At 43.8% G+C, this 21,532-nt stretch overlaps 8 protein-coding genes across 8 annotated transcripts; 6 read left to right on the top strand and 2 right to left on the bottom strand.

Moving 5' to 3' along the window:
- Window positions 1–120: 120 nt before the first annotated feature.
- O0I10_007693 (uncharacterized protein) lies at window positions 121–1,621 on the top strand (the record flags this gene model as incomplete). The annotated part of the gene is made up of 8 exons (XM_058487707.1): window positions 121–240; window positions 302–543; window positions 596–713; window positions 767–842; window positions 903–1,053; window positions 1,110–1,268; window positions 1,331–1,452; window positions 1,506–1,621. The coding sequence occupies 8 exons, from the start codon at window positions 121–123 to the stop codon at window positions 1,619–1,621; spliced, it is 1,104 nt and encodes a 367-aa protein (XP_058341529.1).
- Window positions 1,622–1,725: 104 nt separating this feature from the next.
- O0I10_007692 (uncharacterized protein) lies at window positions 1,726–2,495 on the bottom strand (the record flags this gene model as incomplete). The annotated part of the gene is made up of 5 exons (XM_058487706.1): window positions 1,726–1,800; window positions 1,859–1,943; window positions 2,013–2,181; window positions 2,252–2,306; window positions 2,469–2,495. The coding sequence occupies 5 exons, from the start codon at window positions 2,493–2,495 to the stop codon at window positions 1,726–1,728; spliced, it is 411 nt and encodes a 136-aa protein (XP_058341528.1).
- A 789-nt stretch (window positions 2,496–3,284) lies between these two features.
- Window positions 3,285–4,518, top strand: O0I10_007691 (uncharacterized protein; the record flags this gene model as incomplete). Its single annotated transcript, XM_058487705.1, has 4 exons — window positions 3,285–3,295; window positions 3,358–3,584; window positions 3,643–4,388; window positions 4,450–4,518. The coding sequence occupies 4 exons, from the start codon at window positions 3,285–3,287 to the stop codon at window positions 4,516–4,518; spliced, it is 1,053 nt and encodes a 350-aa protein (XP_058341527.1).
- A 1,190-nt stretch (window positions 4,519–5,708) lies between these two features.
- On the top strand, window positions 5,709–8,870 carry O0I10_007690 (uncharacterized protein; the record flags this gene model as incomplete). The annotated part of the gene is made up of 9 exons (XM_058487704.1): window positions 5,709–5,802; window positions 5,866–6,341; window positions 6,400–6,437; window positions 6,505–6,740; window positions 6,815–6,913; window positions 6,970–7,229; window positions 7,294–7,707; window positions 7,774–7,863; window positions 7,926–8,870. 9 exons carry the CDS (start codon window positions 5,709–5,711, stop codon window positions 8,868–8,870), a joined length of 2,652 nt encoding a protein of 883 aa, XP_058341526.1.
- Window positions 8,871–12,828: 3,958 nt separating this feature from the next.
- On the top strand, window positions 12,829–14,790 carry O0I10_007689 (uncharacterized protein; the record flags this gene model as incomplete). The annotated part of the gene is made up of 3 exons (XM_058487703.1): window positions 12,829–13,409; window positions 13,469–13,608; window positions 13,673–14,790. 3 exons carry the CDS (start codon window positions 12,829–12,831, stop codon window positions 14,788–14,790), a joined length of 1,839 nt encoding a protein of 612 aa, XP_058341525.1.
- Window positions 14,791–15,534: 744 nt separating this feature from the next.
- Window positions 15,535–16,185, top strand: O0I10_007688 (60S ribosomal protein L10-B; the record flags this gene model as incomplete). Its single annotated transcript, XM_058487702.1, has 1 exon — window positions 15,535–16,185. The coding sequence occupies one exon, from the start codon at window positions 15,535–15,537 to the stop codon at window positions 16,183–16,185; it is 651 nt and encodes a 216-aa protein (XP_058341524.1).
- A 539-nt stretch (window positions 16,186–16,724) lies between these two features.
- On the top strand, window positions 16,725–18,524 carry O0I10_007687 (uncharacterized protein; the record flags this gene model as incomplete). The annotated part of the gene is made up of 1 exon (XM_058487701.1): window positions 16,725–18,524. The coding sequence occupies one exon, from the start codon at window positions 16,725–16,727 to the stop codon at window positions 18,522–18,524; it is 1,800 nt and encodes a 599-aa protein (XP_058341523.1).
- A 364-nt stretch (window positions 18,525–18,888) lies between these two features.
- On the bottom strand, window positions 18,889–20,600 carry O0I10_007686 (uncharacterized protein; the record flags this gene model as incomplete). The annotated part of the gene is made up of 7 exons (XM_058487700.1): window positions 18,889–19,592; window positions 19,658–19,675; window positions 19,765–19,833; window positions 19,902–19,989; window positions 20,049–20,183; window positions 20,296–20,388; window positions 20,451–20,600. 7 exons carry the CDS (start codon window positions 20,598–20,600, stop codon window positions 18,889–18,891), a joined length of 1,257 nt encoding a protein of 418 aa, XP_058341522.1.
- Between the last annotated feature and the right edge of the window lie 932 nt (window positions 20,601–21,532).

Below are 21,532 nucleotides of genomic sequence, written 5' to 3'. Positions count from 1 at the left end.
GTGATGTGGGAGGAGAGAGCGGGATGTAGAAATGTTGTCAATCACCACGGAAGATGAAAACTACGTGCACAGAAAAGCGCGTTGTGGGTGACACAATCCCACCTTTTATTCACTTTTGCTATGGACGAGAACAACGCTGAGGACTTTTCTTTTGACGCTCGCACCACAAGTCAACAATTCCAACAACGATTACTTGCAGCTCAACAAAGTAGTACCGAACGGCAGATTAAAGAAAGCATTGTAAGTGGGCCATGCGATTGTCAACAGGAAGAGGAACAAAGGATACTGATCCACAAGATAGGAATCACGCAATGTCGACCCCCAAGAGAACAATCAGGTCCCTCTCGAAGAGCAACGTCGACTACTCTCTGACCAAGTCAAGGCACTGGAGAAGGAGGTGGCCAAACTAAGATATGATTTGAAGATACAACGACAACGTCGAGAAAAGGAAGCGTCCGTGGTGAAGATGACACCTGAACAACGAGCACAGCTTCAAGATGATGAAGAACAAGTCGACGATCCTATGGATTTGGATGTTATCTTGTAGGTTGATTACGCCTAGATGCACTTGTACCTTTGCTGAGTACCCTGTTAGTGATTACTTGATTCGTATTGCGAGTGCACCTCTTCCATCCAACGCAGCCGACATATCCACAAGCGATTTTATACAGTCACATGCTGAACTTCGAGAACGAGCAATGCAGGATCCTGAGGTACGTTGTTTGTGTTGCTATGGTGATTACGCATTTCCTAATGCTTGCTGTAGGTTCGATCCCAAATCGATTTTGCACATATTGAATTCACAAAGGCATCCAACAAGATTGAATACGCAGATGGCCCAGGTATGTATCATGAATGAATACGCTCCTGTGTGGATATTCATGCATGTATATATACAACAGGCACTGTACGACATTGCGAATTGTGTGGATCATCATACGGCCAACAATTTACTGTGACATTCACTATACGACAAGATCAACTATGCATTGAAAACCTCAAGGTTGAAGTTGGCATGGAAACACAATTCGAACTGTGTACTTTGCTTAAAAGGTAAATAGGACAAGACGTTGACCTTACGATACCCTTTGATTGATTGAGATGAATAGGATCGAAGAAGAGTGCAACCTCTTAGGATTCTTTCGGCTCTTGATACACTATGGTCGATTGATCGATGACCGAAGGACATTATTTCAACGTTTGCATGAATTATACTCGTCAGCAATCACTGTGGAAGACATTGGGAGCAATACATTGAAATTTTACAGGTAAGGGGGTTTATGATGTGGGTTATCTAGCTCTTAACGGTGGGCGGTTTTTTTTATCCTAGAGAGCAAGACCATGAAATACGGCTGATATGGGACATAAACATCCTTAGCATGGACGTGTCGATCAATATCTGTGAGCAAGTCATCCCCAATATAAGGATGGAAGCATATACCACTGGATCACGTAAGTCATATTGCACAATGATTATGCTGCAAATGCTAATGAGAAACATCCAGCTGAAAGGGAAGAATTATACACCCGTATTCCGGCCAATTTTGCTCGATTAGTATCCATGAAGGGGACCTTTGCTGCTACACGCATCATGCTAGATGCTGTTTTCGGATTGAAATAGAAAGCCGTATCCAATACCATGTCCTCCATCCTCATATTCCTCTGATAAATGTTGTTTTCAGATGTAAAAAACTCTTTAATGTTTCAGAACCATTTCAACAATGCTTAGAATCTGAGCTTGTTGAAGAACCACTTGTTCTTGCCGGTTTGATATCTCTCTTCAAAGAGCTTCTTGATAACCTAGATTGCCATGTTAAAGACCTGCATACTCGATATCATCATCATTGATCCTAATTACCTTCTTGGCTTCAACACGTTGGGAGGCATCCTTGAAGGTCTCAGCAGAGACGGTACCCTTGATTTGCTCGAGATCCAAAGCATAACTAAGATAACATACAAACATCAGGACATCATGATGACACTATGTATAGTTAAATGAGAGAGAGACATACCGAGTGGGCATCATGTGGTTGTAGTTGATGATTTTGACGAAAGGCTTGACGCGGGAACGCTTGGCAACCTTCTTCTTACCCATAGCACGGGTGACCTTCAAGGGAGTGCGCTCGACACCGGCAACGACAGCGTAGCCATAGGGTCTATCCTTGGTGCCTTCGTCGTGGTCTATAACATCACGCCTTCATCAGTATACTGCAAGTGGTGCACTTTCTTTTATATATGTGTAAATACATACTGCGGACAACCACAGCCTTCTTGCCAGCATAACGACCTTGCAAGAGAACGACGACCTAAATGCGTAAAATGAGTTGTCATGGTCCATACTTCGTTTGCGTTTCACAACCTAATCCATCCTTTCATCCATCCATCCATCCATCTTCTTCATCCATCCTCTTCTTTTTTCTCTCTCTTTCGCTCTCATCTTGTTGCTCCCCTATCGTTTTCGTTCATACCTTGCCAGCCTTAATGAATTTGACCATCGCAAATATATGAAAGAGGAGGGACGTCCACTGCGCCAAACTGAGCGGGATTTTTCCAAACCCGTTGCCCTGTGGATTTCCCCATTGAGCGGCGTCAGAAAATCGGCTCTCTCAGCGTCTCGTACTATTGACATTTACCTTGCCTTTGGTTATTGTTAGATGAATAGTACTTGAGCAACAATGGAATCAAAGTTTTCTGATCATGTCATGAAAGCATATTTACGTTATGTACTCTGAATAAAAAAAGCATGTGCAATGTTGTGAGTTGACTCGTTCCAAGATGTCTTGTTATGAAATGCAATATGTGATGTTAAAGACTACATAGTAGTGAGTAGAACATGGGCAAATACAATGAAGCAGTTAATGTACATCCATATCAAAAGGGCTGATGTATTCTCATACAAGCTTCAATGGATGTCATGTCACAAGATGCATGGTTTTAAACAGGAATGACGCTCACTCTCTTTTCCTCCCTATCATGGTTTTCAACATGCTTCATATATAGGTTACACCATTGATGGCAATGGCAAGTCATATGGCCTAGCTTAACGAACCCCTTTCAGTGTGTACGGTATAATCGAATATAGGGCAACATTATCAATGTCAGCAGGGTTTGAATGCAAGATATGGATGACAACCACCTTATGCTTCGAATAGTATAGGTAGCACTCCAACAAGATCAATGACTTTGTTCTACTCTGCAGCTTCAAGTGTGAATGTCGAATAAGGATCTGAGAGATAATCGTATCTTGAGACATCCCCCACGGAGTTGCTTTTCTTTCCCCCACCATGTCCAAAAAGTAGGTCTGCTAATCTTGCCCTTCACGATTTATTGACTCAATCCACGCGAATGATACAAAAGATACAAAGGAGACTACATCTGTCGCGTCCGATACAGAAGCAAATTACCACCATTGCCGTTTCCACCCAAATTCCTCTCTCTTGGAGCACTGGGCAAGATCAATGCGACACATCACGACAGCACTATTGGCGAGAATCCGTCACCGTTGCACGTAGAACCTAGCTATGGTATCGTCATCGATCAACCGCTAGTAGAATACCTCAATGCAGCAAACAACAGCTCTGAAGGTAAGAAGGCTACATACATCACATGATCCATGTCATCCTTATCGCCCTTTCTTTTTAGTCGCTCGCAACGAATACGCACTTTCAGAAGAGGATCGAGTGTTTTTACAGCAACCACCTTCAGAACAAGAACCTGGATCACAGGAACCAGCAACGAGGATTTGGGTCAAGCCATCGTCATTGTCGCAAACCTTTGTTGAAAAGAAGAGCAAAGCCAAAGTTGATTCCAAAGCGAGCAACAAGCGTCGTCGTACATTGGCTGAAGCATTCGATGTTGTGGTGGATGGATTCAATATCTCACCGGATGAATTGGTGCATCCTCGTACCAAGGCCAAGGTCAAGAACATCACGCCATTGCTCCCTGACAAGCTTTGTGAGAATACCATTTACACCATTGGACAGTTTAGCGGTGATCCAGCAAATGAAAGACGACTTGGCAAACGCAAATACATCGACGAGGATGAAATCAGCAGCACATTGAAAGAGGCACGATTATCAGCACTGGATGCAACGGATCGTGGTATTATGCGACCCATCACCAACCCACATGACCAAAACGACAGCTATCTCATATGGTTCCTTCCTGATGAAAGTGGGACTGAAAAACTCGTGCAACAAAAGAAGGATGCTTTTAATGCCGGCGTACAAGGTCTTCCCAGTGATGAGTCCATTACCTATCTTTCTGCTCGAGAATATCTATACGACCATGACAACCAACATTCCCAGATTATGGTTGCTTTTCGGGATGGCGTGAGTTATTACACTGCTGTCAGGAGTAAAATGACCGTTACAAAGAAACGTGCAGTGGTAAGTGCTCATTATGATTGCCATGTTCAGAGATGTATAAAATACTCATCCAATGATTTAGAGCAAAGAGCTCAGGTATCTGGAGAACTACGAGAAGCCAAACGTCCTCAATGTCACTTTCCATTCTTAACGATAATAAAATTGTACCATCATATTCCAAAGGATAGTGTGTATATTGTGTAATTGCTCTAATGGAATACGGGGAATCATCATTCATGCTCATGAGAAGATACAATAAACCACAAACTTGGTATTCTTTGATCTATGGACTAGTACAGCTTGTATCAGATGGGGTCTCAAGCATACGGCATCACCCGTATTTACCAATCCTTTAACATTTCTCCTTTGATGACCCATTGAGAAGCAGTAACAGACATCAACGTTTTTCAAAGTGGACACAGCCCGATTAATACCATAAAGACCCGGATCAAGTTGTTTCTATCAAGTAACACACACGCACATATCGACATACTCTATTGGCACCATCAACCCGGGTAAATGCTAAAGCCATGATCTTACGTGGATCCAATTCATATTGAAGGGAGATGTTGCACCAAGGGTTCCAATAAAGTTTGATACCGAGTTTCCCGCTTCTGTTCCGTTTTGTCATACCTAAAATCTTTGTAAGGATCTTGGTAAACGCTATGCGTTATCCCCCATTCCTTTCATCCCGATCTCTGTGACTTTGTGCTTTAACGTTACATCATGCCTCGATTATACCATGCTTGGTATCATCTTCCATTTTCGGAGACATGGAGTAAAGAAAATGATATCAGCGATGGGAAGAACCTAACCGATGGGAAGCTTCCCGTCGCCTGTTCTTTGTGCTGAAATGTACGACATTACACGTTGACTCCAAGCGAATATTATACCATCCACTCAAAGATACGCTTTGAGATTGAATTGCCTTGTTGTCAATTATGCGGTTACAAGTACGTAGCCATGGCAACAATTTCAGCCATTGCCATGGCATTATTTCATGTAGGCGTGTATTAAACCATACCCATCAATGTCTCTTTTCTTTAATAACGGCTACTAACAACATGATCATCTTCCTCGTTTTCGAAAAGCTAAAGGCGGGATGAATGAATCTTCTCACGTTGATGGGGCCGTATACATCGGCAACTTTGTATGACGGTGTACATGAGTGCGGGAGAATTGATTGCAGGTGGTACATCTTGTAGTGTTTGTCGACCTGGGAATCCAGAAAGCGGGACCCGGCTGATACAACGAAAGGGGGATCACTTACCCCGGATTGATTAGATCAAATTATAAATACGGAGCAATGATGCATATCTCATCCCCTCAATCCCAAGACAAATGAGGAAACTTTCTCCTATTCTTTTCGCCACGGCAGTCTTTTTGGCGAGTGCCATTGCAGACATCCAATTTGATATCCCTGAGCCCAACTATGGTATTACGTTTTATCATTCATGATTCAACAAGGCTTTGTATTCTAACAACCTTTTTTTGACAGATGTTTCATCCTCGGCTCCTGGATACAAGATCGATGGAGAGGTTGTGCGCACAAAGTCAGGCTTGGAATTCCCTCTATCATTCATGGGTGATAACAAGGAGGAAGGCCGTGATCTCTTTGGCAAAACAATCGACGACTTGACAGTCTCTGTAGACTTTGAAGCTGAAGACCGTTTACGTGTTCTTATTGCTGACAAGGAGGGAAAGCAAATTCCCGTACCTGATTCCCCTCTTGGTTTGGAAAGAAGCAAACATGATCGTGCTGCACGAAAGCGCAACTATGATTTCAAGTACACAGAAAGCCCTTTTAGTTTCCAAGTCATTCGTAAAGCCGACAAGTCGGTCATCTTTGATACCACCGATTATCCTCTCGTATTCGAAGACCAATACCTTGAAATCTCAACGGCTGTACCAAAGGATACCAATCTCTACGGTGTAGGAGAAGTGGTCACCAACTTCCGTCGCGATAACAAGCAGGTATGTGTGTGCATGCTAACATTATCCTGCTTCATTACTAAGATCGTTTTTAAATTAGAATGTTACTACGCTATGGAACCGGGATGATGCCACACCGTAAGTATATGCGAAAATGACAAGATGACGATGAGGCGTTTAATCATCATGGTGTTACACAACATAGGTTCTACAAGAACATCTATGGTGCTCACCCCTATTACACCGAGCTCCGCAATGGCAAAGCACACGGTGCACTTCTTTTGAATGCTCATGGTATGGATGTCTTTTTCAAGGAAGGACGCATTACATACAAGATTATTGGTGGTGTCCTCGAATTTTTCTTTTTCGTTCCCAAGGATGCTAAACCCAATTCGGTGATGCAATCTTACACTGACCTTATTGGTAAACCATTCATGCCAGGTACGATCCTTATTGTGACACACTTGCTGTTGCGTGTGATGATATTTATTCATCCTTTTTTCTCATCTATGTAGCACACTGGATGTTGGGATGGCACCATTGCCGTTATGGTTTCAAGAATATCAGCCATGTCAACTGGGCTGTGGATGGCTATGAAGAGGCTGGCATTCCATGTAAGGTGCAATAGGGCAGATGATGGATGTATGCATTAACATCATTTTTATCATAGTGGAAACCATTTGGGTCGATATCGATTACATGGACCGCCGTAAGGATTTCACTTTTGATGAGGTCAACTTCCCCGAAGAAAGCATGAAGGCTTTGAGTCATCGTATGCACAGCAACTCGCAACGTATGATTACCATGGTGGACCCTGCTTTGAGTACGAATACCAGCTATGATGTCTACCAGCGTGGTAAAGAAATGGATGTCTTTATGAAGAACAACGATGGCAGCGAGTTTGTCGGCCAAGTTTGGCCTGGCTATACAGTAAGTGGATGCATGATTGACGCTCATCATTGATGATGATGGCTCACATTTGCTATGACATTAGGTCTTTCCAGATTGGTGGCATCCCAACATCACTGAGTTTTGGGGCAAGGAAATTATTGATTGGGTCAAGAAACTTGATTTGGATGGTCTTTGGATTGACATGGATGAGCCATCTTCATTCTGCCTTGGCTCCTGTGGTACAGGCAAGCAAGATACTTGGCCTGATCTCTATTGGCAACTCGATGATGACAAGGCAGAAGCCTTGATTGCTGAGTGGCAAAAAGCCATCGACTCTTATGGCAACTCGACACCAGGCGATTCACGTAATCTCTTGTATCCAAAGTACAGAATTCGCAATGGCTATGGTGATCTTTCCTTCCGTACTGCTTCTACCAACTCGCTTCACTATGGTGGTATTCCTCACTACGATCTCCATAATATCTATGGTCATGCCGAAGGCGAGGTCACACGTCAAGTATGTTGTCTACTACTGGCACAGCTTTTTGTTTCTTTTCATCTTGTTGACTCGTCATCCTTGTAGGCTCTCTTGAAACACAAGCCCAATGAACGTCCTTTCCTTTTGAGTCGTTCCATGTTCCCTGGTTCCGGCAAGAAGATGGGTCATTGGACTGTGAGTATCAAAAACATGGCTATACTATCATGGGATGATTTTACTTATATGTATCTATATAGGGTGACAACCACTCGACATGGGAGAAGCTTAAGATTTCTATTGCAGAGATTTTCAATCAACATCTCTTTGGTATTTCATACGCTGGTGCCGATGTTTGTGGCTTCAATGACGATACGAATGAACAGCTTTGTGCACGTTGGTCCGCTCTTGGTGCCTTTTATCCTTTCGCCCGTAACCATAATAACGACGTTGCTATTTCACAAGAGCCTTTCTTATGGAAGTCCGTAACCGAAGCAAGCAAGAAAGCACTTGCTATCCGATACAGCATGCTCCCCTACTTTTACACGCTATATGAAGAGGCTCATCGTGTTGGTACTGGTCTCTGGAGACCTTTGATTTTCGAGTACCCCAAGGAAAACGAGTACCTTGACAACGATGAACAAATTTTGCTTGGATCTGATATCCTCATCTCGCCTGTGCTCTATGAAAACGCCACCTCAGTAGAGAACGCACAAATCCCACCTGGTGTTTGGTATGATTGGTATACCTACAAGGCTGTCGAGGGCAAGTCGTCTGTGACATTGGATGCTCCATTGACTCATATCCCTATTCATGTCCGTGGTGGTGCCATCATCCCTCTCAAGACTTCTGCTTACCTTGTGACCGATACTTTCAAGTCACCTTATAGTCTCCTTATCGCTCTTGACAACAAGGGACGTGCTTCAGGTCGTTTGTATATGGATGATGGACACTCGATTGAGCAAGAAGGTACTTCGGACATTACTTTTGAGTATCGCAATGGTGTTCTCAAGGCCCGAGGTACCTTTGATTATGCCGATGCTGAGAAGCTCGATACGATCAAAATCATCGGATGCAATGATCACCTCAAGACTGCTAATCACAAGGGCAACAAGTTCCAAGTTTCCAAGGACGAGCATGGTGCTGCCGTTGTTCAAGGCCTTGACATTGACTTGACCTCCAAGTTTACGCTCACTTTCCATTAGATGAATTAATGAACCATCTTTACTTCTTACGTACATACAAGAAATAAATAATGTATCTCTGCTGTTGCATACGTTTGCATTGCTACGAGTTATTGTGCTATGATAAAGTGCTGTGATGGTATAAATGGCCAGAAGCAATTTTGGAATGCTTGTTTATTGCAAACATAAGAAATTCAAGAGTGAAGATACCCAACAATAAAATGATCGTTACAGAAGCTTGATTCAATTCACTGTAAGCTTAATCCATTATATACGTTCAAGAAAGATGTGAGGTGTGATGCAGTGTGGCGGGAGTACATGGGCATACCATGCTTCTTATACCAATCACATTTTCAGTTAACGATATCCTATTCAACGTTACATAAGAACAACCATTTTATATGCTATCGTAGGCGTACCTTGCTATCTACCGTATAATGGCTAGGGTCATTCATGCATTCTCCGCCAATAGCAAAGGCCCTTTAACACCTGCCCAATCAGCTATGCTATACAAACACACCTCTCTACATCTTTGGCTACCTGGTCTAGCTACTTGACAATGAACAACGACCACTCTTTATATAGCATCACGCTTTCAGCATAGTAAAAACATAAAGACACTTGTAACTCAGAAATTTACAATCAAGCGTGGGGTCTTTAATAGAACAGAATTGCTCGCCGGGGCCGAAAGCATACACCGTCAGAGTCTCATGTTCATCATGGCCAATCCGAGATTTGGCCAATGTCGCTACCAGCCAAAAAATATTTTCGTCGTCGTCAAAAAAAATTCAAGAGGTCGACCCACTTTGACTGGTGGCGACATTGGGTGAATCTGGGAATGGCCACGATGAACTTCATACTTTGACACAAGATCGCTTTGACTCCGCCGAGCAATTTTGTTCTATTAAAGACCCCACGTTTGATTGTAAAGTTTAGAGATACAGGCACCTTTATGTTTTACATATGCTGTATGTATGATACTATATGAAAGGTGGTCTTTGTTTAATGTCAAGTTGCTAGACCATGACAGAGCGAAAGATGCAGACGGGCGCGTTTGTGTAGCACAGCTGATTGGGTTGAATTGGAAAGGTCAATGTATGATACTTTATGGCTTTAGTAACATGTCACGAATCGGCAGCTAACATGCATTTCTCCCCATTCGCAGCCTTTTTCAATTCCATAACAATGGAACGATGCGTCTGCTGCAGAGGTTCATTTCCATGATCCAAGTAGCTTGATTGGAGCTGATTTGGTTGAGCTACGGTCCAAGAGAGATTACATCACTCAGCACTATAGAGCGTGCTCGATCTACCTCAACTGATGTTTTTTGGTTTGGCCATAGCTCAATCAAATCAGCTCGGATCAAGATACTTTAACCATGGAAATGAACCTCTGCAGCAGGAGCATCGCTTCCATCAAACAGATCGGCAAAAGTCCGGAATGGAGAAAAGTGCATCTTAACTGCCAATGTATGGATTGCAAATGAGGTTTGCGTACCTGTCGTGCATTGTCCCTGAAGTCCGGACTTTTTAGCTCAGTCACACAAAGAGGTCCTTCTGCATTTTTGGCTCTCCACGGTCAAGCTACTTCACAATGAACAAAGACCACTTTTCATATAGCATCACGCTTACAGCATAGTAAAAACATAAAGACAGTCATATCTCAAGATTTCACAATCAAACGTGGGGTCTTTAACAGAACAAAGCTGCTCGGCGGGGTGAACGCGATCTTGTGTCAAACTATGAAGTCGATCGTGGCCGATCCCAGATTCACCCAATGTCGCTACCAGCCAAAAAATATTTTCGTCGTCGTCGAAAAAAAATCCAAGAGGTCGACCCACTTTGGCTGGTGGCGACATTGGGTGAATTTGGGATCGGGCACGATGAACTTCATACTTTGACACAAGATCGCTTTGACCCAGCCGAGCAATTTTGTTCTATTAAAGACCCCACGTTTGACTGTAAAGTTTAGAGATACGAGTACCTTTATGTTTTACATATGCTGTAAGCGTGATGCTATATGAAGAGTGGTCGTCGTTCATTGTCAACTAGCTGACCCTGGCAGAGCAAAAGATGCAGAGGGACGTCTTTGTGTAACCCAGCAGTTTTGCATGACTGGATGGAACAATGGATGATACTGTATTCGCTAATCCTTAACATTCATAACTGGCAGCTGATAGCTCATCTCTCCCATTCACTTTTGTTACCCAAACCAATGATATGAACGATTCCCCTGCTCCAGCCCATCGTGTCCATCCTTCAACTTTCTTGATACAAGTGGATTTGACAGAGCAATGCTCAAACAAAGAATGTCATCCAACAACAGAAAATCTACTTGATTTCCAGCTCTTCCTCTCCCTTCTCATTGTCTCTTTCTCCTCCCATTCTCAACTACAGCCCCATTCAAGTATACAACTACCATCTGCGAACGATTGTCCTGCTTCAACCCACCATGGCAATCATACAACGCTCTTGATCCGATTGTCTTTGACTGAATGGCGAGTTCATGGAGTCATTCTTCTACAACACACGAGTCTCTTGCTACAACACACGCTCTTGCACATTCCTCTGCCACGATCAATCGTAACAGCGTTCATTGCAGCAGTTGCTATTAGCGAGGTCTTTACTCCATTGTCTCAAACAGCGTTTGCAATCTTGTCAGTCTACTACAACAAACGCTCTTGCAGTCTCCTCTACACGACCAAACGCATCAGCAGATGCTATTAGCAAGGTCTCTATTCCATTGTCGCAAACAGCATTCTTTACTTGCATTTACATTAACAGTGGATAGCCATTGTATAGGAGCAGCTTTATTTACGTGTAGCAACTTGCTTTGATGGATACGAACTCCTATGATGATGCCATATCAGCTACAATACAAGCAATCCTTGAGCTGCGACCACAGAGGCTCTTTCTTATTGGACTTGAAATGGCTATGATGGATGGATGCAATCAAGTACATATATGAGGATTCCTGGAATGTTGCTTTGGTTACTTGTCGCGTTGTCAGCAGGAACGATGGATCGATGTCACGTGGATACGGCTGAGGATGATGGTGGATGGGATGGAATTGGCGAAAGGTGTCTACAGCTATGGATGACATTGGAGTATTCGATTCAACGCATGCAGCAGCTACTTTGCAATCATGGATGAAGGATGTTAACCAAGAATACAACGGATGGCACAATTATCTCTATCTCCCGTACGTGATTCACCCGTTCCTTATTCAATTTGTAATGCACTTCCTTTATCAAACATCCACACTACAATGTACTATTCTCGACTTTCTTTGAATGAAAATGGGGTCCAACAGATTATTTAGAGGGGTATCGTTCTATCAGCGCATATGTGCGAGGTGTGGATCGCTTGGTTGGCTTCTGGATTGAAAGGGGGAAATAGAATAGGAAGGTTGGAACGCGAGATTGGATCATTTACATACTCATATGTATTGAGATAATGCTCTTGTTCTTGTCACACTGTCATTCGCTAAAGCTTTCTAGATCACCTGCTGATAACATGAATCAATACGATTATAGGCTCTTTGATAAACTCCTGGGCCACTGCAACATCTTCATTTCATAGAACTTGAAATTCAATTACATTTCGACCTCCCCGTAACCGTAGTAGATGCGTAAATGTGGGATGACAACAATGAGTGGCCAGCATACATTGAACGTTTATGGATGGGTGATTGGTCTACATGATCACTACAAGGGCCATGAAGGCACATCAGAACAACTACAAGATATTGAAAGATGTCTAAGAAAAGGAGAATTATGATATCTAATGATCAGGAATACTATCATATGGATGATTGTTTTGATATGAATTGGGGGTGTATGGTGCTTGCAGTGGCAATACAATTCTTAGTAACAGGACCGTGTACGACGCATAACGAAGTCCCATTTTGTTCATTGTGCCTTGCATCTCTTTCACCCCGCACACCACCACCACTGCAACAACTACGCGACACCTAGTTCATGGACAACTCGTCCCACCGCTCCACATTTGTCAACAACCTCTTGTTGCTCGGCTTCTCGCCTGAACAATCAGCGACCGGTCTCTACAAGCATGTGAAGTTTGACGAGGACATGTTCACGCATGCGAACAATACCAAGGCGTTTATTGCAACCAGTCATTTCCTTTTTACAAAGCTCGATCCGAGGCGAGCACGAACGGCTTTTAAAGATTGTTGGCCAATCGTCGACTTTAGACGGCAATCGCGGTTATATATTGCAACTGCATTTCGTTGGTTGGAGGAATTGCGAAGGGAGGGCCAATGTCTTTCCAAGAACGTGACTCTAAGACGCAGCTACTTTGAAGACTGTCGAGGTGAAAAAGTGGAAGCTATCATGACATCCTTGTCGATGCATGTATTGAAGATGACCTCTCGCACACGTTCACAGCAACAATCAAGCAAAACTTCATCTTCATCCGCCACCAAGAAACCCACTGTTGCCATGCCATCACAGCGACAACATGAAACCATCAGCAGTACGCAGCAATCCTCGTCACACAAGCCAGTCTCTACTTGCTCTTCAAAGGAGGATCATGAACAACGGTAAGGGATGACGTAAATGAGGTGGCATTGTGTTGATTAATACGAGTGCCGTATTATAGGCGAACAAGCACACCCAACATACGGCATCATCAACATCCGAGTCGTACGCTCACGGTTGATCCACATACCCTTCAGCTATTGAAATCAGTCGAGATGCATAAAGCTACTCCTAAGAAGAATATGCAATCCATATTCCTGCGTGAGTGATTCAATCCATCCATTGCACCAAAAAAATGCCACTCATCATTGAATCTTTCGTATAGCTCATCACTACTCAACTTTGGATATGGTTCACCAAATCAGATCACGCGCGAGAACGATGCAACGTACTATATCAGCTCAACCTAATCGATCATCAACAGCATCACCTAATCAGCTCACGAACGTTGGATCAAACAAGGATTCCTCTGATGGCGATAGTGATCATACTATACGAGCCACCGACCAGTCTACGAGACATGTTCAACAGGAGAATAATGATTCTTCAAAGCGACGTTCTTTGGATGATAACTCTGGTAGAAGCAACAAGCGTTTCAAAGCGTCACATCCACGTCAACAATCAGCGTCGCTAGAGCAACACTCGAATGGTCAAAACCCTTCAGGAACAACAATCTACTACACTGCCCGAGAGTTTCATTCCATGTCTTTATCACCAGAGTCACCCAACATTTCACCGTTGAGGAACAATCATCGAGACGATTCATGCGATGAGATTGTAGCCGAGGTGATTGAGGAATTTCATGTCCGTACGCCTTTTGGTGATGATGACGACGATGGGTTATTCAAGGTTACTGATGGTGGTAGTGAAAAGGAAAGTGTCACGACAATGCCACATGTTCAACTACCAGCGGATCATTCGTTTTCGTGGTCGACTTCTGATCGACAGGCAGCAAGTGATATGCGACATCAACTATCCAGAGAATGTTCACTATCACCTATACCCTTTCGCCATGAAGAACCCAGCATGCTATCACCCAAAAGACAATCTGTGACAAGAGCATCCACCGCAACCAACAGCAACTCATTTCAAGCATCCAATGATGAAAATAATTCACCAAGGCGACCATCACCACCTTCTCCTTCTCCTCATTTTCGAACGGCCAATCAAGAGAATGATCAAGATGTTGAGGAGATTCGAGAAAAGCCCCACAATATTAAACCATTCAGCAAGGTGCATGATACTCCTTTATCACGACGTATCACATTGAAAGCAAAGGATAATCAGTATCAAGATGTTTATCGACATGGGTACCAACATGTTTATCAGCACGCTTCGAGATTTGACACAACGAGAGGCGGAGGAAACGCATATCAATATAGTCCCACTGAACACCTATTACTGGATCAATCCAAGGGCTGGTCCGCTTTTCGCAATTTGTAGATACTCGCTGTATATAATCTTCCTTGCATCACAGCTTTAGATGATGTCGTACTAAAATACAAATACCATGTGATCAATAAAACAACATCAAAGGCGTACAACGTTGTACTTGTAGGATCCCCAAAAGAGGCATGTGTCAAAAAAACAAATGTGTAGGGAGTGTTCATAATGCATAGCTAAAGTGCTTATCATTATTACACAATGAATGAATAATAAAGAGAGCCAATGTAAGGCTCATTTGTATTGGTAATCACCCCACCCCCACCCGTGAATTAGGTAAAACCTCATTGTTTCGAAAGCGGGAATTTAATTGGAATCAAACCCGCGGGCGACCAATGTGTCAAGAGCCATTCGCACAGACAAGCCAACGTTTCTTTCTTTATCGTACTTGCGTAAGTGTTTATTTCGATTATGGGAGGAGGGAAAGAGAGCGTGTGAACGGATGCATCATATCACATGAAGGATGGATCAACACAAGAAGGATGTCAATGGATGGATGGATAAAAGGATTGGATGCCATCACAACCGTCGACCGGGAAATTTATTACAACAGCCTTGGGTTATACGACATGTACTTCCAATGAGCCCCCCTTCTCTATCCCAACAAGTGCAACGAGTTGATTCCCCAAAAGCTAGTGTGATACTTTCTCATGTCGATGGATGGGTTGGTGGTGGTAGTGGTGGTGGTGGATCACTCATGTGCAAGATCAGCTTGGACTCACCATTGACAATTGTATAGCAAAAATGGGTCGTCGTCCAGCTCGTTGCTACCGTTACTGCAAGAACAAGCCTTATCCCAAGAGCAGATACTGCCGTGGTGTCCCTGATGCCAAGATTAGAATCTATGACTTGGGTCGCAAGAAGGCTCACGTTGATGATTTCCCTCTCTGCGTTCACTTGATCTCCAACGAATACGAACAACTTTCTTCTGAAGCTTTGGAAGCTGGTCGTATCTGTGCCAACAAGTACATTGTCAAGAACTCTGGCAAGGATTCTTTCCACATGCGTGTTCGCGTACATCCTTTCCACGTTGTCCGTATCAACAAGATGTTGTCGTGTGCTGGTGCCGATAGATTGCAACAAGGTATGCGTGGTGCTTTCGGTAAGCCCCAAGGTCTCGTTGCCCGTGTCAACATTGGCCAGGTCATCTTCTCTATCCGTACCAAGGACTCCAACAAGGCTACTGTCATTGAAGCTCTTCGTCGCTGCAAGTACAAGTTCCCTGGTCAACAAAAGATCATCATCTCCAACAAGTGGGGTTTCACTCCTCTTAAGCGTGAGGAATACATCCAAGCCCGCAGCGAGGGTAAGCTCCAACCCGATGGTTGCTACGTCAAGTTCGTTCCTCAAAAGGGTGATCTTAACAACTACTTCCGTGCTGCCAGCCGTGTTTAAGCAATCTCTCTTTTTTTTGTTTCATGCAATAAAATGTGCCACAAGGAGACATTGTGTTGCTTTGACTTGCTCTCTCCCTAGCGTTGTCGCACCCCCTTTTGCTGTCATACGTATGTATGTATATATATATACATGCGTGCGTATAGGTGTGTGTGTGGAATAAAGGGTATAGGTATGTGTGTGTGAGCGTATATATAGACAATAAAGATAGAGAATATGGTATGTGTGTGTGTAACCTGAGACAATATACCAAATGGACACACCCAACCACCATTATTTGGGCGAGACAAGATGATTTGCCTCGACTCCTTTGTTTATATTATCAGCGCATGCAGCAACTAATCCCTCGTGTCACATTGCCTCCCAAACGGCCACTGGGCGTGCAACCAATTTGTGGCCAATATCGCAAAAAGGAAACGCACTGCTCTTTGCGCGCCCATGGTACATGATCTACACACCGCTCCGACTGAAAACATTATTGTGCCATTTTTGTTGGTGGCTCACCACACGTTTTCTTTTCTCTTTCTTCCCCAAACACAATGTCCACTATAGACACTTCTTCACAACCAATAGACCCTCCTCCAAACAAACCATCTTCAAAATGGAAGAGCACTTCATCCACCTCCTCTACCACCAGCACTCAAAAACCCCCACGCAAAGTTGATCGCGAGTTGCAACGTATAAAAAGCTTGGCCGTTGTTTCTGGTCTCAATAAGCAATTTTCACAAGAACCACAATCAATGTCTCCCATCCCATCTATATCAACAACTACAACTGGTGCCTCGAGTGGTGGTGCTGGATACAATAATCATTATCACCATAGTCATTATGTTCCTCATCGACCTGCCACGGTGTGTGGACTTTCCTCGGATATGCGTCCATATGGTGCCCGAAGTCAAAGAAGTAGCAGCATCAGTAGTTCTCATAGTCGGCATTCCACAACAAAGTCCAAGGCAACAACAACCACCATGTCGAGCCAGCGCCTTAAAAAGACGATTGAATTGGATGAGCTGGAAAAGGAGTTATTGAGCATGTTTGAACAGGCGTATTTGCAACGATCTCAGGAACAACGTGTGGACAATTGGGTAGTAAGCGTGATGCCACCTGCATCTGATATATGTTCGGTGGATGATGCTGCTGCAGCCCACATGGATGATAATACGCCACCAGCAACGACACCCCCCGATGATGCACGTGTAGCCAAGCGGAGCAGTAGTAGATTGTCTTTGGGCCGCGATTCAATTATCTCGGAGGTCGGTCAGCAACAGCGTATTCGTGAATTGGAGTCGTTATATATGGCCACGCTCAAGAAGCTCAATCAAAGTGAACAAAATCATACACAATGGGAACAACGTATCCAGCAAACGATAGCGGCATATATTGAAGAGAAGGAAATGGAAGCTGATCGTGCACGCCAATTGGCCGAGGTTGTTGTTAAACAGGAGCTAATAATGGAACAAATGGAGCTTCATATGCATCAAGTCACTGCTGCTGCTGCTGCTGCTGCAGAACCACACACGGCAACCACTGAGGAAGAACAAGAACAAGCTAAGCATACATTACATCAGCTCAAGAGTGAAATTCAAGAGTTGAGAGACACACGTACAGCCATTGAGAATGATATTTCAGTGCTTCGTCGTGAGTTGGATGCCGAGCAACGATTACTGGAACAAACGTGGGAAACAAGCCAAACATTGACAGCCGAATGCAATGAACAACGAGTACAAATCACCGAAAAGTTGGATACGCTTAAACGACAAGTGATGGATAAGGACATGCTTTTGCACAAGGTGTATTTGACACATCGAGATGTCGTACCTGAAAGACCTGCACGCAATAGCAACCGGGATAGCAAACAACAACAACCTCCTCCACAGCAACAACGTCGTTCCACAGCAACGCCAAGATGGACAGGAGGTCCTCTTCCACCACAAGCTCCACCACCAACAGATCCTTTACCACCTGTTCCTTTGTCGCCACCACCAGCACAACAACAACAACAACCACAATCGTCACCAGAAGAGGTCTTGAGCAATAGTAGCAAACGTCCCTCCATTTCTTCATCAGCAGGTGGTGCATCCTCTTGCTTTGAAGATCCAGAAACGGAAGCAGCTTATCGTGAATTTGCAGAACAACTTCAATCGCGTCTCTCTGTGTCAAAGGAAATTGACGACTTGCGTGTGTGGCAACCAGCTGATCTCGATGAGTTCCAAAAGCGTATGAGTCGATGGAGCGACATGGACGAAGAAGATCTCAAACGCCATAGTCTTGCAAGCAGTCTTCGATCAAAAGAAGGAGCAGCATTTTGGCGAGGCATGAAAAAGAAGTTGAGAGTCTAAATAAGACACATCCATTTGTATCCCCTTCCCCTCTATCTATACTATACGCCTCTTGACACCTCCTCCTCCTCCTCCTCCTCGACGTCCTCCTTTTCATCCTCCTAATAAATACCCTCTTGTTTTTTTATTGCATCATTAATAACATTGTTCAAATGCTCTATCTTTTATGCGTCAAGTCAATTTTACAGGATGATTTATTTGGAGGTTTTGAAATGAAGGGAATGGATGATGTATGTACTGGTTGAAGTTTGGGTTTAATCTACAGCATCGAAAGGAATGGTTGGAATATAAAAGCTATGTGCGAATGTGAGAGTATTTTTTGTGTTGTAAATGGTCTCTTTGGGGGGGTATGGGATGATGATGATTAATCTCTGTTCTTGCGACTGCCAGTCTTGGTGATCTTGGCCTTGGAATTGCTATCCTTGGGAGTAGCAAGACCAACTCGCTTGTTACCCTGGTCGTAGATATGGTAAAAGTTGTTGAGGAATGCACCACCAAGGACCCATTCCTTTTCATTGTTATTGCCACGGATGGATGTCTTGCACATGGCTTCTTCATCATCGCGATCAGCACCATCAATAGGGCTGGTCCATGCTGATGCTGGCAATGATACTTGATAGTTGTCAAAAGTAAAGGTCAAATCAGGCAACTTGTCAGCCTCACAACACTTGATCTGATACGATCCACCGCTTTGTTTTGCGCCCATGGCCTTGTGCAACAACTCGACTTGAGAGGAAGGTCCCGAGATGTAGTTGTTATTGCTGCCAAAGGATGCCAACGACTTGTGTGCCAACTTGATGTCTGCCAAATGGCCAAGCTTAACGCAGTTCATACGAGTCTTCCAATAGGGCGAATCGCCATAATCACACGTGGGCAAGGGCATGTAGGCGATCTTGCCATCATACAAGTCATGGTCAACACCACCAAAGATAAATTCGCCGTCAGGCTTGTTCCAACGCTTTTTGCCGTAAAAGCCATTGTTGTTATAAGTCACCATGCCAAATTGCTGTGAGTTGCCACCGTAGCCGGTTTGGAAGGCGTTTTGGGCAAAGCCATTTGAGTTGACAACTAAAGTATCCGTTGACAGGTTTTAGTAATTTGATGCATGTACCTATGATGGAGCTTGTACTTACAGGCACGCTTTTGAATATCTGCATATGTGAGTTAAATGAATAGAAGAAAAGAAAATCATCGGTATTAGTAAAGCAATGCTCCATGCCATTATTCGTGTGTGACATACCTTTGCTGGTAGAGCCGTTGAAGTTGGTGGATCCATCCTCAGCGAATCCTCCAAGACCAAGATAGCCAACTACAGGTTTTGTTGATGGTTAGTATACGTCAAAGGCGTTCCCTTTGTTTATGTGAGTAGCCACATACTATATTTATCATCGCCAATATTCTTAACACTGTATGCAGCACCAAAGAGCTGGTTCTCGACTGTCAATCCAGCAACCGAAATGGTTTCCTAAGCAAGCAAATGTACATTTTAGCATACCCAACGGATCATAGGAATGCTAAGCTTACAGTGTACAATTCAACATCAATACAAGAGTCATCGCTGTAGCGAATGGATTCTTTTTGGTTCAAGTCAAAGGCTGTGGAGGAATCCTCGGCATCATACGGCGTGTGACCAAGGGATCTGCATTCGGTACTGTGACACTAGAAATTTTGTTCACCGATTCCCGGTTAAATTTAGTACGCTGTACGGCAGAGAGCGGATGTTGCTTCCGCTTTGTGCGTGGGATGAGGAGCCAAGAAATGGCTTATTTACCTTGGTGGATGGGACCCAGGACAAGCTGGAGCCCGTATCGAACAACACTGAAAATTCTTGGGCAGGTGAACCAATCTTTACAGTACCGACAAGCTAACACGCACATGGTCAGCACAACATGATGGCATAAAAAAAGGCAAAAGGGCGAGACTTACTGAACCATCATCAAAGGTCATTGGTTCGGTCTTCAAGCCGCCACCATCGTTGTTACGACGATGAAGTGGGATACGTTGTAAGGCTTGAGCTTGACCTGGAAGGGTGATCAAACAAGAAGCCAAAAGAATAAAGACACCTTTGTGCATCATTTTAGGGGTGAAAAAGACAAAGGAACGGGAAAAAATGAGAGGGATGGCTCATTTATATATACATACGCAAGGGACGACAGAGAGAAGAATAAATAATTCCTTCCTTTGTCCCACCCCAAAAACGCATTTGCAACAACCATCATCATCATCATCCGCCCAGATACGATTACAAAAGGGAACTTTTGCCGTTGCACATTCAAAGCGATAAGCCCATTGTACAATCGTAACATGGCGGCAAAACCATTCATCTCGAACCTTTGCATCCATTCACATGTAGCATGTAGATGATGCTCTTCTTTCTTTAAAGTGCTAGGTCGACACGATCGTGGCACTTGGTGTCGCCAGCTGCATCGAATAATGTGTACATGTGTCTAGAATTGGCTCTGCCATGTCATGTGTTCAGTACACACACAAAACGCGTACCTCGCATTTTGACAAGCTCCCATTCCTTTGCAGCGTGACATGCCTAAAAATAAAAAAGGCTGGTACCACTATTCCTTTGGTCACTTTACTTTTTCTCTTTTCCCTGTCTTACGATCGACCCGCAATGTTGCCAAGCGTTGGGACAAAATGTCCATAACGTTCGATTCCCGCCTATCGGATCAGCTAGCATTCGGCTTAGCAACAATTGCCAAAGCCGCACAGAACAATTGCTAAACTCCGGTCTAGACTAAGCCGTCAGCAATAGCAGCAGCTGCAGCACCATGAACAAACTTTCCACAACGCCCATGAACTATAATAGATATACGTGGTAGTATGCTGCTTCCCTCTTTGTGAATGACAACAGCCTAATTATCATCACAAGATCTGCAAGCCATGTGCAACGTTGGGAAGATGAAAAAGAAAAGCAGCAACCTTTGTGCTGGTGGCATATTTTTGGCTACAACAAAGAAATGATAACAACCAATACGAACCACAAAAGAATCGATCTA

This window comes from Lichtheimia ornata, assembly GCF_029851405.1.
Source record: "Lichtheimia ornata isolate CBS 291.66 chromosome Unknown scaffold00038, whole genome shotgun sequence".
Taxonomy (NCBI): Eukaryota; Fungi; Mucoromycota; class Mucoromycetes; order Mucorales; family Lichtheimiaceae; genus Lichtheimia; species Lichtheimia ornata.
The sequence above is the reverse complement of the archived record's forward strand: the minus strand, read 5'-3'. Positions and strand labels throughout refer to the sequence as shown.